General features: G+C 44.6%; 2 protein-coding genes across 3 annotated transcripts in view; both read left to right on the top strand.

The window, feature by feature from the left end:
* Nucleotides 1-2,484, top strand: part of LOC102749008 (melanoma-associated antigen B10-like) — a 3,150-nt gene extending 666 nt beyond the window's left edge. Inside the window, exon 2 of one of the 2 annotated variants that reach the window (XM_006727727.3) lies at nt 712-2,484. In XM_006727727.3, the coding sequence (XP_006727790.1) occupies nt 773-1,816 (1,044 nt within the window). In that variant the 5' untranslated portion in view covers nt 712-772 and the 3' untranslated portion in view covers nt 1,817-2,484. Of the gene's footprint in view, nt 1-580 lie in introns of those variants that run through there. The other variant, XM_081809430.1, reaches the window with a different exon arrangement.
* Nucleotides 2,485-11,227: 8,743 nt separating this feature from the next.
* LOC102725948 (melanoma-associated antigen B10-like) lies at nt 11,228-12,308 on the top strand. The gene has a single exon (XM_006727732.3). It carries the CDS (start codon nt 11,466-11,468, stop codon nt 12,306-12,308), a length of 843 nt encoding a protein of 280 aa, XP_006727795.3. The 5' UTR covers nt 11,228-11,465.
* Nucleotides 12,309-13,941: the final 1,633 nt, after the last annotated feature.

Below are 13,941 nucleotides of genomic sequence, written 5' to 3'. Positions count from 1 at the left end.
AGAGGCTGTCTCATAGAGCCCTCCATGTGATATCATCCCTCAAAGGGGTCCCTGGGGAAGATATGTTAAACTGAGTCCTCCCTAAACTCTTCCTCAAACCTTTCAAAAATGTGAGATTCTTGCTATGAGGGGATAGGTCTAAAGTCAGCCAAGAGAGGACTCCTAGGCCCTGCAAGAGGCCAAGGTGAGGACTCTAAGTGAGGAGTGAGAACCCTAATATCCCAGGATGGGGAAGGTTCCACATAGCTTTGCCATTGCTGTCATCTCAGGGTACCCCTGGGCAGATGTGCTTAGATGTGATTCCCTTCAGTTCCTCCTCCAGTATGTCAGGGAGGTGAGGGCTTTGAAATGAGGGGTCAGCATCAAATCGGTTAAGCAGAGGACCTTAGGTCCTGCAAGAAGTCAAGGTAATGGTGCTGAATGTGAATGGAAACACCCCCTACTCCACAACAGGGGAGGCACCACAGAGCCTGGATCTGCCAAACCCTATATCAACTCCAGTAGGACTCAGGTAGGGGTGGGAAGCTTCAGCCCAAGGTGAACCCTAGTTACTTCCAGAGTCCTCAGGGGAAAGGCTAACTCATGAAGGGGAGCCTTGTGGGATCCTAGAGCAGTGCCTTCAAGGAAACCTGGAGAGATGGCTGTTGATAAAGCCCAAGATGGTATCTCCCTGTCAGAGGATATCACACCATTTCATCCTCTTTCCTCCAGGTTACCAAATCATCTATTGTCTTTTCCACACTCGTGCCTGCTCTCCCTGACCAGAATCATCATGCCTCGCGGCCAGAAGAGTAAGCTTCGTGCCCGTGAAAAACGCCGCCAGGCTCGAGAAGAGACAGGGCATGTGGTGGCTGCTCAAGCCACTGTACCAGAGGAAGAAGAGTCCCCCTCTTCTCCTTCTCCTCATTTCAAAGATGCTCCCCAGAGCTCATCTGCCACTGGAACACCCAGCAATCCTCAAGTTACTGGGAGAGTCCGCTCCACCAGCACTACTACTGCAGCTGCTTCAAACACAAGATTTAATGAAGGTGCCAACAATCAAATGGAGAAGCCAAATGCCTCACAGGCCAGGGATACCACTGAGCACTGGCACAGAAGTCCTGTAGACAAGAAGGTTGCTATGTTGGTATACTACCTGCTCTACAAGTATCAAATGAAAGAGCCCGTTACCAAGGCAGATATGCTGAAAAATGTAATCCAGATTAACAAGAATCACTTCCACGAGATCCTCCAGAAAGCTTCTGAGCACTTGGAGCTGGTTTTTGGCCTTGATGTGAAGGAAGTGGATCCCAACAGGAACACCTATGTTCTTGTCAACAAATTGGAATCCACCTATGATGGGAGAGTAAATGATAATGGAGGTGTGCCCAAGACTGGCCTGTTGATGACCGTCCTGGGCGTGATCCTCACAAAGGGCAACTGTGCCACTGAAGAGCAAGTCTGGGAAGTGCTGAATATGATGGGGTTATATGATGGAATGAAGAATTTCATCTATGGGGAGCCCAGGAAGCTCATCACCCAAGATTGGGTGAAAGAAGAATACCTGGAGTACCGGCAGATAGCCAACAGTGATCCTCCACGCTATGAGTTCCTGTGGGGTCCCAGAGCCCATGCTGAGACCAGCAAGATGAAAGTCCTAGAGTTTGTGGCCAAGATTCATGATACCGTCCCCACTGCCTTCCCATCCTGGTATGAAGAGGCTCTGAGAGATGAGGAAGAGCGAGCCCGAGCCAAGGTTGTAGCCAAGGCTTGTACTGCTGCTATGGCCAGTGCACGCTCCAGGGCCATGGCCAGCAGCTTCTCCTGCCGCAAGTGAAGTTTGAGGAAGGTTATTACTATGTGTTTGAAGAGAACAGCTAATGTTCTCATTAGTGAAAGGTCAGGGTGGGGCTGGAGACAAGAGAGTACATAACACGTTTGTGTTCCTATTTTAGGTAGTAACCTGGATATTTGTCTAAATGTTGTTTTTTTTGTTTTGTTTTCTTTTTTGAGAGAGAGAGGGTGAGCATGGCGGGGAGAGGCAGAGGGAGAGAGAGAAACTTAAGCAGGCTCCACGCCCAGCGCAGAGCCCAACACGACCCTGAGATCATGCCTGAGCCAAAATCAAGAGTTAGACACTTAACCAACTGAGCCACCCAGGCACCTCAGTGTTGTTCCTTTTAATAGAAGGTTTAACTAGCTTCAGAATCTGAGTTTGTGAATGATGTAAATCACACATTTATTGACGTTTATGAGTTTTAAGAGTAAGAGTTTTATTATTTTATAGAACAAATTGGGACATTTTCCATTTTATTGAGTTACTTGGAATAAGATAACGTAGTGGATTTGGCACTTCCTTGGAAATATGAGAGAACTCAGCAGTAAAATGCTGGAATCAAGAAATAGAGAAAAAAGTAAAAGATGATAGATTTTTGTATTCCTTTATCACTATTTGGTCTGTTCTGTAAAATTAAGAGAGATATATACTTAAATGTGCTTAGTTTATTCAAGAATGTAGAATTAATTATAGCATAATAAATTAGACCTCTTGCACACTGTCTCATTTATTTCACAGACATTCCTTCAGCATCTGCTCTTTGGGAGGCTTCCTGCTAGTACTGGGAGTGTCAGGATAAACAAGACCCGCCCACTGTGCCCATAGAATTTTAGAGTGTAGAAACAGCTGTCAAGTAGGAAAGAGGATGGGATACACCCTAAGACCTAAGAACAAGTCAAAAGAAGGAGAGGACATGGGAGGATCCAGATGTGAGAAGTCAAGTGTAAGCGCCCTGAGGCCAGTGAGTCTGAGGCCTTGGGAAACTGCAAGTCGTTTGGTGTGAGTCAGTTTTACCTGAAGCTGGGTGGTGGATCAGATGAGGCTGTGGGAGTCGTGTGCGGGGGCCAGACCCTCAGAAGCTGTGTCCAGAGTTAAGAGGCTAAAGCCTGGAATGGAAAACTGTTTCTAGCAATTACTTTAAGATCATGAATTAACCAGAGAGAAATCTCCACCTGGAACAAGAATGGAAGGTATCCTGCATCCTTTCCCACTGTTCTTTTCCCAGTGCAGTTGAGCACAGCACACAAACTGTTTTATGCACACCATCCCCAGGGAGTTTCTGAGAAATAAGAGTGATACACAACATGGGTATGCTCAGAAGCCACTGTGCTAGCAATCTTTGCTCTGGCCTGGAAGAGACAGCCCACTGCATTAAAGTTCATTTTATTAAGTTGTGTGTAATTTGGCAAACTCCCAAGTGAGGGCTAGATTTTTAATGGAACTGAAATAAAGGAAAATAGAGGTGGTTTGGATGGAAGGACAGTTGGAGGGAGGTCGTTCTTGACACAAAGGACCCTTAAGTTCCACCTAACTGGGGAAGACTCCCTCAACATGCAATAAGTAACATATGCTAAAAACTTGCAGAGTAAGTAATTTAGCTTTATTTGCTATGCATCATGTTGGCTGATCTGTTGTGCTGTCTCATAGTGCTGCATATTCACTGATACCTCTTGGATAAAAAAAAATCACAGAGCAGATTTACTAGAGTCTGAGGTCAAAACAGTAAGAGTAATAACTGAAAATTATTAAAGGCTCAATACATGCCAGACACTATGCCAAGTGCTTTCATACATTATATACATGCCAGGAGTCCTACACAGCAGGGCTTCTCTAGCTCATTTCATAGAAAAGCCTTATAGAGCTTTTTTTTTTTTTTTAAAGATTTTATTTATTTATTTGACAGAGACATAGTGAGAGCAGGAACACAAGCAGGGGGAGTGGGAGAGGGAGAAGCAGGCTTCCCGTGGAGCAGGGAGCCCGATGTGGGACTCGATCCCAGGACCCTGGGATCATGACCTGAGCCGAAGGCAGACGCTTAACGACTGAGCCACCCAGGCGCCCGAAAAGCCTTATAGAGCTTTGAAAGTTTCCTGACTTTACCTGGTTCATAAATGTCAGAAGTGGGGCTGGACTTATGGTCTGAATTTATTTAGGGTCCCTCACTCTTTCATGTCTTCTTGAATTAAGCAAATGTTTTTGTTGTTGTTTTAAAGATTTTATTTATTTACTTGAGAGAGAGAGTACATGCGAGGCGGGAGGGTCAGAGGGAGAAGCAGACTCCCTGCCAAGCAGGGAGCCCGATGTGGGACTTGATCCCGAGACTTTAGGATCATGACCCGAGCTGAAGGCAGTCGCTCAACCAACTGAGCCACCTAGGGGCCCGAATAAAGCAAATGTTTTGTCTCTTAATTCATTTCTACTCTCTATTCCACAGTGTCTCTCAGGAAAGACGAAGGACCCTCTTGCCAATGTATTAAGCCCAGGTGTGATAAATAAAAAAGAAAATGAGAATTAAAAACAATTTCAGGATAGTCTGTGGGCTTAATTTACCTAGGCTCCTACTTCTATCCCCAGAGTTCCTTGAGAGCTGACTCCACCCAGGTCCCAGCACTTGGGACCAGTTCCAGAACTTCCTGAATTACATCACTCTTGCCCTGGGTCTTCCTAGTGTGCCCTCATGTCAAAATCTGGATCCTGACCAGCTGTCCAGCTTCCTTTCATCAGGCCGCACTCTGTTCCCAATGAAACAGAAAGCCCAGAATTGCCTGCCTTTCCCCTAACTTAGAGCATTCCAAACCCTTGAAGATGTCCGCTGTCTGTCCCATCCCTGACCATGGAACTCCTATGAAATAAGAACGGTCCCATCCACGTGGCTGTTTACTTTGGCAGGAAAGTTCAGACTACTCATCTGCTCTGGGTGCTTCTCTCTCACTCAAAGTTTTTTCCAACTCAGGTTGTGAGCAGTCTGATTTGGCACAGGATGTATTGATTCTTGTAAGATAACCCTGAAGTTAGGGAAGAAGTTTTAGAAAGCAGATGAAATTCTTAAGAAAGAGGAATTTAATCTGATCAATTATTTGAGACTGGCCACTGAACCCATATACAGATAAGTGAGCTTAACTAAGTGGTCAAGAACCAAAACCTTCCTCCTGAGTGGTAGATGAGGAGTGCTGGAAGAAATCACTATATAGCAACCATTGGCAGAGGCTGGATTCCTAAAATCTCGGGTGTCCTTCTAGGAGGATGTAGATACTTTCTACTGCTGACAAACAGATTGCCATAAATCAAGGTACTTTACAACAACACAAATTTATTATCTCACATTTGTGTAGGTAATATATTTGGGTTGGCTGTGCAGATTTCTTTGTTCAGGGTTACACAAAGCCCAAATCAAGCTGTCAGTCTGGGTTCTTATTGAGAGATACTGAGAAGAATTTCATTCCACACATACACACGTTACTCTCAGAATCCATTTCTATGAGGAATTCAGTGCTTTGTGATTATAAGACTGAGGCCCTGTTTCCTTGCTGACTGTTAGCTGGAGCTGCCATAGCTCCTCAAGGTCTCTCTCCAATTTTTGCATATGGGCCCCTACTTCAGAAACAGCACGTTGACTCTGTCTTGTGTGGAAACTCTCCTACCCCCACTCTGCTGCATCTCTCTTCTGCCTCCAGCCAAACAAAGTCCTCTGCTTAGAAGTGCTCATGTCATTAGACTGGGCCCACTCAGATAATACAGTATAATCTCCCTATTTTAAGGTCCATTTCAAAATTTTAATTACATATGCAAAGTGCCTTTGGTCATGTAACATAACATATTGACAAGTTTTAGAGATAAGGGTATGGGTATCTTTGTGGAACAATTATTCAGTTCACCACCAAGGCAGAAAATGTCTCCCTGGCAGACATGCCAGCTTTGATAAGAAAAGAAAAAAATTCGCCAGCATACATCTGACTCTTGTCTATATCTGCACCAGAGGAAAATCTTAGTTTTTCAGTGTGCTTAAAGATACCTGAACAAGTGTTCAGACATGTTCTTCAGGTGGTGGATAGCAGAGACTCACAAGTTATAGGTTTTTTCATGCAGCAAAAGGAAGGAGAAAATTCTCAGTGTATTGAGAATATAGAGGTTATCGGAAAGGTCAGTGCAGAAAGGTGCTATAGAGTGAAAAAGGGTGACACCTCTCTGCTGAGATTTTCAATGGCCTTTAGAAAACTGGTGTGATCCTGTATTTGAAAACACTAGTCACATAGGGGCACTAGAAAAAGTTGTTGAATTGCAAGGAAATTTGATCTTGGAAAATCCTCCAGGAACAAAGAGGGCTAATGTCATAAATTATATTAGTTGTTCTTTTCTGAGTACCTATTATGTAACCGTTAATGGGAAGGTCCACAGATGCTCAAGACACTTCATGTATTGCTCTCTATCCTTGTCTCATACGGAGGCTACCTGCCAGTGGTTACAAAGGGTCATGTAACTATCCTTGACACTGAAGTATGAGCAGAAGCATGCCTCTCACCTCCAGACAAAGGTATTTGAGAACTAGTGTGCCACCTCCATGCTTTTTGTTTCCTTGAGCCGCAAACATGCCAAGCCTGTATTGAGATGTGGAAGCTCATGATGGAAGCACCCTGGATCCCAGGGTCACCTGACAATGAAGACACCCTGCCAATGCCCATCAGATTTTATGTACATAAGAAATAAAATTTTGTTATGTTAAGTCATTCACAATCAGATTTTTCCCATTACATCTCATATACTTTTTCTGAAAACTACACAGATACTATTTCTGTTCTCTTATTTAAATATTTTAATTACAAAGAAAATAGGGCATATATTCTTGTTGCCAAAAAATTCTAACAATAGGGATAGATTATAATTCTTTTTCCTTACTATGTTCCTTCAAATTTTATCCCTTCCTAGAGGTAACTGCATTAAAAAATCTTGCATGTAGTATTTTAAGACTGATTCTAGGCCTATTCTTACATACATGTGTTAGAAAAATACAGTGAGTTTTAAAAATACATGTGTAACAGTATACATATCATTTTGCCTCTTGCCCTTGTCCCTGAATAAAATAAATGCAGGATTTTTCCAAGAGAGCACAAATAGATCCACCTCACTCTGTTAATTCTAGAATTCTAAAGTGCATATGTGCCATAATTATTTTATTTTTTTTTAATTTTTTTTTAAAGATTTTATTTATTTGCGAGAGAGAGAATGAGAGACAGAGAGCATGAGAGGGGGGAGGGTCAGAGGGAGAAGCAGACTCCCTGCTGAGCAGGGAGCCCAATGTGGGACTCGATCCCAGGACTCCGGGATCATGACCTGAGCCGAAGGCAGTCGCTTAACCAACTGAGCCACCCAGGCGCCCTGTGCCATAATTATTTTAAACATTCTCCTCTTGATGGACACACAAGTTGTTTCTCACGTCTTGCTATGATTAAGAGAACTGATATCAACATTACTGAACATCATTTTTTGGGCAAATGTGGATGTTTTATTATGGAGAGATGTAGAAAAATGCAATTAAAGTGGAAAAAATCTGATGACAGTGAATTTTTATGAATATTGATGATATTCTATTCTAATAATGTTATACCAAATTATCTTTTCATATATTTATATATATGAATAAATTAAGCTCTCAATGGCATTTTATTTTATCAATTTTAAATTTTGGGCAAACTTTTGATCGAAAATATATTATCCCTCTGCTAGTTTAACTTGTATTTCCCTATTTTCTAAACAGATTAAGCAGAAAATTAATTTCATCATTCACCCATATAAAGCAAGATTTCTGCAGTGATATCTTAGGTACTAGGATTCCTTTGGGTGCATAGTTTAAAATTCTATGTCCATAAGACTTTCCCCTTTACTTTGAGAAGCTAGGATTTATCAGAATGACCAGGTGCCAGGAAATGGGCCTGGACAGGAAAGCATCAATGAGTGAGAAACATCAGGAGGACCAGGGGTGGAAGAAGTAGAGCAATTTCCAGAATCCATGAGAGAGATCACATACTAAAATAAGACCAGAGAACCCAGGGCAGCTGGCAGTCAGGAATCTGAATGCAGGCTTCAGCAAAGCATAGAAAAGATGCCAGAAGGGGAGAACATGGAGAATCTGGTGGAGGGTACCAGACAGCTTACATGAATAGGTCAGGGAATCTCTGAATCATCACTGCCAGCCCAAAGTTGTAGAGTGATATAAATGGGTAGATGTACTGGATAAAAGGACCAGAGGCATGCCCAATACCCGCCCCCACCCCCCACCTCCGCCAAAAATGCCCCCTGACCATTGTCAGACAGAGTAGAGCTGGCTCCCCTGTGTCACCCACCAAGTAATGTTACTGATGGAATCTGGAAGAGCTACAGCTCTTCACTACTCTAATCGTTCCATGCATCCTTGCCAGTGACCAAAGTTATGAGTGATCTTGATGCCTGATGAAGGCTATTTGTTCCCCTATGTATGTGGCCCTCCTGCCACTGAGATTGAAGCTATGCAAGCAGGTGGGCTTGGTTAGTGAATCAGAATGTTTAAAATAGGGCAAGTATTACCAATGAGTGCTGGAAGGGGGTGTGCAGCGGCAAGGAGGGAAAACTAGAGGGGGAGTTCATTGAGGCTAATTACCCCAGTGGCCCTGGGAATAAAGGGCTGAGTGTAGACATGCCTTGAAAAACAACCCAGGTGTTATCCCCAGCTCTGATTACCTCCCATGGTTCCTGACTTCTTTGCACACCAGAGGGCAGATGTACTCTGGCTGTGTTTGGTGGTCTATGTTGCTACCAGATACTGACTGGAGGTGGGGGGTGGGCCCACAATGCAAACGTTTACAGGGTGGACAGAAAGCTACTCATGGAGATGGTACACTTCCTTGTTAAGCTGGGAATGATGGGTATATGTGAAGTCCAAAACTCCATTATCGCTATAACCCCAATTCGATTGAACTGAAATTTTAAAAATATTTAATAAAAAAGATTAAAAACAGGATTCTGGAATAACCATCCCAAAATTATCACACAATCTACAGAAAATTTTATATCATCATCTTCAGGCCAATACAGGGAAGGGTCCCAGACCCTAAGAACTAAAAGTGAAGACTCTGAGGGAGTTCTTTGGGAACCACTCCACCCATAACATAATGGACCTACACAGACCTGTCCCTCCTATCATCACTTCTAAGCCCATGACTGACTGACAGGTCCAGGCACTCCTTCACTTCACCCTCTGGCAACCGGGAATGGAGGGTTGGAGGGTGGGATGCCTGAGGACAAAGTCTTGGCTTAAGGCTGGCTGACTCAAATCAGGAGATGTTCGAGTCCCAGACCTCCCAGGAGTCAATGAAAGACCTCTATGTGAGTTTTGCCAGGTCCTCCACCCCCACAAAACAGACTCCACCCCTCACCTCCAAGAGCCACACCCCTGCCCTCAGCACCATATGGGAATGACCGGAAGTAGATCCCCCAACTTCCGTCTCTGACTTCTCAGGGAAGTGAAAGTATTGAACCGGCTGGTGGCGTCAGGCGACCAGAACTCTTGGGAAGAGTTACAGGCCCCGTCTGGAGTTAGGGTAAAGACCCTGAATGAGACTTGAGGGTACACCCCCCCATCCCTCATGCTGTGCCCAGGGAACACGCACGCCCAGGCACGGGCCCGGGCACACACACACCAGAAGAGAGGGGGGCTGACAGAATCCTGGTAGGCCCTGGACAAGGATTACCTGATGTAGTGTCCTTTGAATTCCCCCTTTGTGGACAGAGAGTAGATGGTATCAGACCAAGGGTTGGCATTGGCCCTTCCAGCAGTTAAGTTGAGGACCCTAAGGTCTGAGGGAACCATCCGTGAGATGAGAAAGGCTAATCAAAACCCGGGCCCCTGCTGTGAGGCCTGGGAGACCCCTGATGGGAGTGGCTGGATATAATACACCCAGAATTCTGCCTCTCGTGTCTCAGGGAAGTGAAAGAATTGGTGCTTAGGGGACAATGTAAGTTAGAGGGAGAAGACCCAGACTCTGTCAGGAGGAAAGATAAGGACCTTTGTGAGGTATGAGGATACCCAGTATCCAGTGAGAGTGGGCTGCACAGAATCGGGCCCTGCCATCAGCAACAGTGGGCCTGGGGCAAAGAACACCTGATATAGTACCTTCTAAATTCTTCCTTTGTAGATTCAAAAAGGAGATGGCACTGGACCAAGGTTTCTGGCCTCAGGTCAATGGGTAGAAAAGTCCGAGGTCCTAACATAAGTAAAGGTGAGGACTCTGAGTGAGGTCCGAGTGACCTCCCACCCCCAAAAGATGGGTTTTCACAGAGTCCTGACACTGCTTTCAGCCCAGGGAGGGCCAAGGTGAAAGTGGTTGGATGCAAAACATCCTGAATTCCAAAATCTGGCATTTCAAAAAAGTGAATGGCTTCATGTAAGAGGGGCTGCTTTAGGTTATCAGAAGAACTACTTCTAGGTCCTGCCAGGAGGTGGTGTAAAAAACGTGAGTGAAGTTTGAGAGGACCCCCTACCGCAAAAGGTAAGGGGTCCCACAGATTTCTGACAGGTCCCGGGCAGGAATTGCCAGATGAAGCATCCATTGAATTCTCCTTGTGAGAACTTAGAGAGGTGAGGGCATTGGACTGGAGCATCAGCCTTAGACCAGCAGATAGAGGAGTTACAGGTTCTAACAAGAGTAATGAGAAAGACCTTGACTAAGTTCTGAGAAAACCACTGACTTCATATCAAAGCAGGCCTGCACAGAGTACTAACCATGCTGTAAGCCCTCAGGGTATCAGACAGATATATCAGGGTAAGGGCTCCCTAATGACCTCCTCAGTAATTTTTTAAAATATAAGGGCCTTGTCTTAAAAAGATAAGTCTCACACCAGGAGAGGGAAGAGTACCAAGCCCTACCAGAAGACGAGGTGAGGACCCTGAGTGAGGAGTAAGGACCTAATTACCCCAGGATGGGGACAGTCCTTCTGAGCTCTTCCCTGATTGTCATCCTTGGGAAGATATGGTCAGTTGAAGTCTCCCTCAATTTCTCCTCTGGAATCAAAGGGAGATGAAATATTGAAATGAGGTCAGCATGAAAACAGTAAAGGGATTCCGGAAGCTGCCAGAAGCCAAGATGATAGCCCTGAAAGTGAAGTGAGAGAAACACACTCACCCCAGAGGGGCACCATAGAGTCTGGATATTCTAGGCCTTGCTGTCACCCCAGAAAGCCCCAGGCAGATCTGGCAGGTTGCAGTTTAAGGTGAACTCGTTACTTTCACAGGCTGAGAAGAGAGCATGAACATTGTGGATTCCTTGAGCAGTGCACACAAGAAAACCTACAGAGATAGCCATCAATAAAGCCAAGGCGGCATCCCCCTATGAAGGGGCACACACCATCTTATCCTCTTTCCTCCAGGTCACTGGTTCACCTGTCCACATCTCTGCCGCACCTGAACAGAGTCATCATGCCTCGGGGTCAGAAGAGTAAGCTCCGGGCCCGTGAGAAACGTCGCCAGGCCAGAGAAGGGCCACAGGATCTGGTAAGTATTCAAACCACTGCTCAATTGCACTCCTCTTCCTCCCCTCATTTTGAGGACATTTCCTTAGGGCTCACCTGCTGAATCATTTGCAATCCCCAGGGTCCTTGGACAGCCACATTCACCACCAGTATGGCAGCCGTGTCATACATGAGATCAGATGAAGGCACCAATGAAGTACAGGAAATGCCAAGATCCTCCCAGAACCCAACAGCCACTGAGCCCTTCAATAGAAGCCCTCTAGGGGAGAAGGTGTTTATATTGGTGTACTACCTGCTGTACAAATATCAAACGAAAGAGCCCATTACCAAGGCAGGTATGCTGAGAAATGTAATTCAGATCTACAGGAATTACTTCCACGTGATCCTCAGGAAAGCCTCTGAGCACTTGGAGCTGGTCTTTGGCCTTGACATAAAGGAAGTGGATCCCAATAGGCACATCTATGTGCTAGTCAACAAACTGGAACCAAGCTATGATGGGAAGCTGAGTAGTGATAGTAATGTGCCTGAGACCGGTCTGCTGATGACCATCCTGGGAGTGATCTTCACAAAGGGCAACTGTGCCACTGAGGAGCAAGTCTGGGAAGTGCTGAATATGATGGGGTTATACCCTGGAAGGAAGCACTTCATCTATGGAGAGCCCAGGAAGCTCATCACCAGAGATTTGGTGAAAGAAAATTACCTGGAGTACAGGCAGGTGGTCAACAGTGATCCTCCACGCTATGAGTTCCTGTGGGGTCCCAGAGCCCATGCTGAGACCAGCAAGATGAGAGTTCTTGAGTTTTTGGCCAAGATCCATGATACCGTCCCCACTGCCTTCCCATTCTATTATGAAGAGGCTTTGAGGGATGAGGAAGAGCGAGCCCAAGCCAGAGCTGCAGCCAGGGCTCTTATTGCTGCCAAGGCCAGTGCACGCTCCAGGGCCATGGCCAGTGCACGCTCCAGGGCCATGGCTAGCAACTCCTCCCACACCTAGTAAAGTCTGAGGCAGATTCTTCATTTTGTTGTTAAAAAAAAAAAATCCATGTTCTCATTAGTGGAAGGTCAGGGTGGGGTAGAGACAACAGTGTATAACACGTTTATGTTCCTATTATATATGTTAATTTTTAATTGTTTTTCCTTTTGATAGAAGGTTTATTAGCTTCAAAAATCCAAGTTTATGAATGACATTTTCAAATTTGTGCTGTGTATGAGATTTAGGAGTAAGAAATAGCTATTTTGTAATCCAAATTGGGAAATTCCTAATCTTATTTACTGATTTGGAACATGATAACATGTCAGTGGATTAGTCATTTCCTTGGAAATGTAAAAGAATTCAGCAGTAAAATACTTGGAGTCAAGAAATAGAGAAAAAAGTAAAAGATGGCTAAATATTACATTTTCTTTTCACTTTTAGTTTAAAACTAAATGATATTGCCTGTATACATATACATATAGATTATTTAAGAATGTAGAATTAATTATAGCATAATAAATTAGACCTCTTGCACACTGTCTCATTTATTTCGCAGACATTCCTTCAGCATCTGCTCTTTGGGAGGCTTCCTGCTAGTACTGGGAGTGTCAGGATAAACAAGACCCGCCCACTGTGCCCATAGAATTTTAGAGTGTAGAAACAGCTGTCAAGTAGGAAAGAGGATGGGATACACCCTAAGACCTAAGAACAAGTCAAAAGAAGGAGAGGACATGGGAGGATCCAGATGTGAGAAGTCAAGTGTAAGCGCCCTGAGGCCAGTGAGTCTGAGGCCTTGGGAAACTGCAAGTCGTTTGGTGTGAGTCAGTTTTACCTGAAGCTGGGTGGTGGATCAGATGAGGCTGTGGGAGTCGTGTGCGGGGGCCAGACCCTCAGAAGCTGTGTCCAGAGTTAAGAGGCTAAAGCCTGGAATGGGGGCGCCTGGGTGGCTCAGTCAGTTAAGTGTCTGCCTTTGTGGCTCAAGTTATGATCCCAGGATCCTGGGATCGATCCCCACATCGGGTTCCCTGCTCAGCAGGGAGCCTGCTTCTCCCTCTTTCTTTGCTCCTCTACACTCCGCTCTTTCTCTCTCTCTCTCCCTCACTCTCTCTCTCAAATAAATAAAATCTTAAAAAAAAATAAAGTCTGGAATGGAAAGCTATTTCTAACAATTACTTTTTAAGACCGTGAATTAACCAGAAATGGGGCAGAAATGAAAGGTGCCCTGTGCTCTTGCTTAGTGCAGGTGAACACAGTGCACAAACTAGGTATTTTATGTACATTGTCTCCAGGGAGTCTCTGAGAAATAAGAGTAATTAATAATGCCTTAACCTGTGATGCTCAGAAGCCACTTGGCTGGCAATCTTTGACTTGCACTGTCAAAGAGAGCTCACTCTGTTAATAGGGTATTTATATTAGGTTATCTTGAGTGTAAATTGGCAAATTCAAAGCAAGAGATAGATGTTTTGATGGGAGTGAACCAGGCAGTCCTTCACACATTTTCTATGAATGTTCTATGCACCCAGCTGGGGAAGATTATCCCAACTCACAATAAAAATCCTCAAAATGTTTCTTAGCAGGTAACTTACTTTTACTTAGTAATAAGTATTTTGGCTGATTTGGTGTGCTATGGACTAGAGCTATGTATTGCTATGGA

The sequence above is a fragment of the Leptonychotes weddellii genome, chromosome X, assembly GCF_054177405.1.
Source record: "Leptonychotes weddellii isolate Sample4059 chromosome X, ASM5417740v2, whole genome shotgun sequence".
Lineage (NCBI taxonomy): Eukaryota > Metazoa > Chordata > Mammalia > Carnivora > Phocidae > Leptonychotes > Leptonychotes weddellii.
The sequence above is the reverse complement of the archived record's forward strand: the minus strand, read 5'-3'. Positions and strand labels throughout refer to the sequence as shown.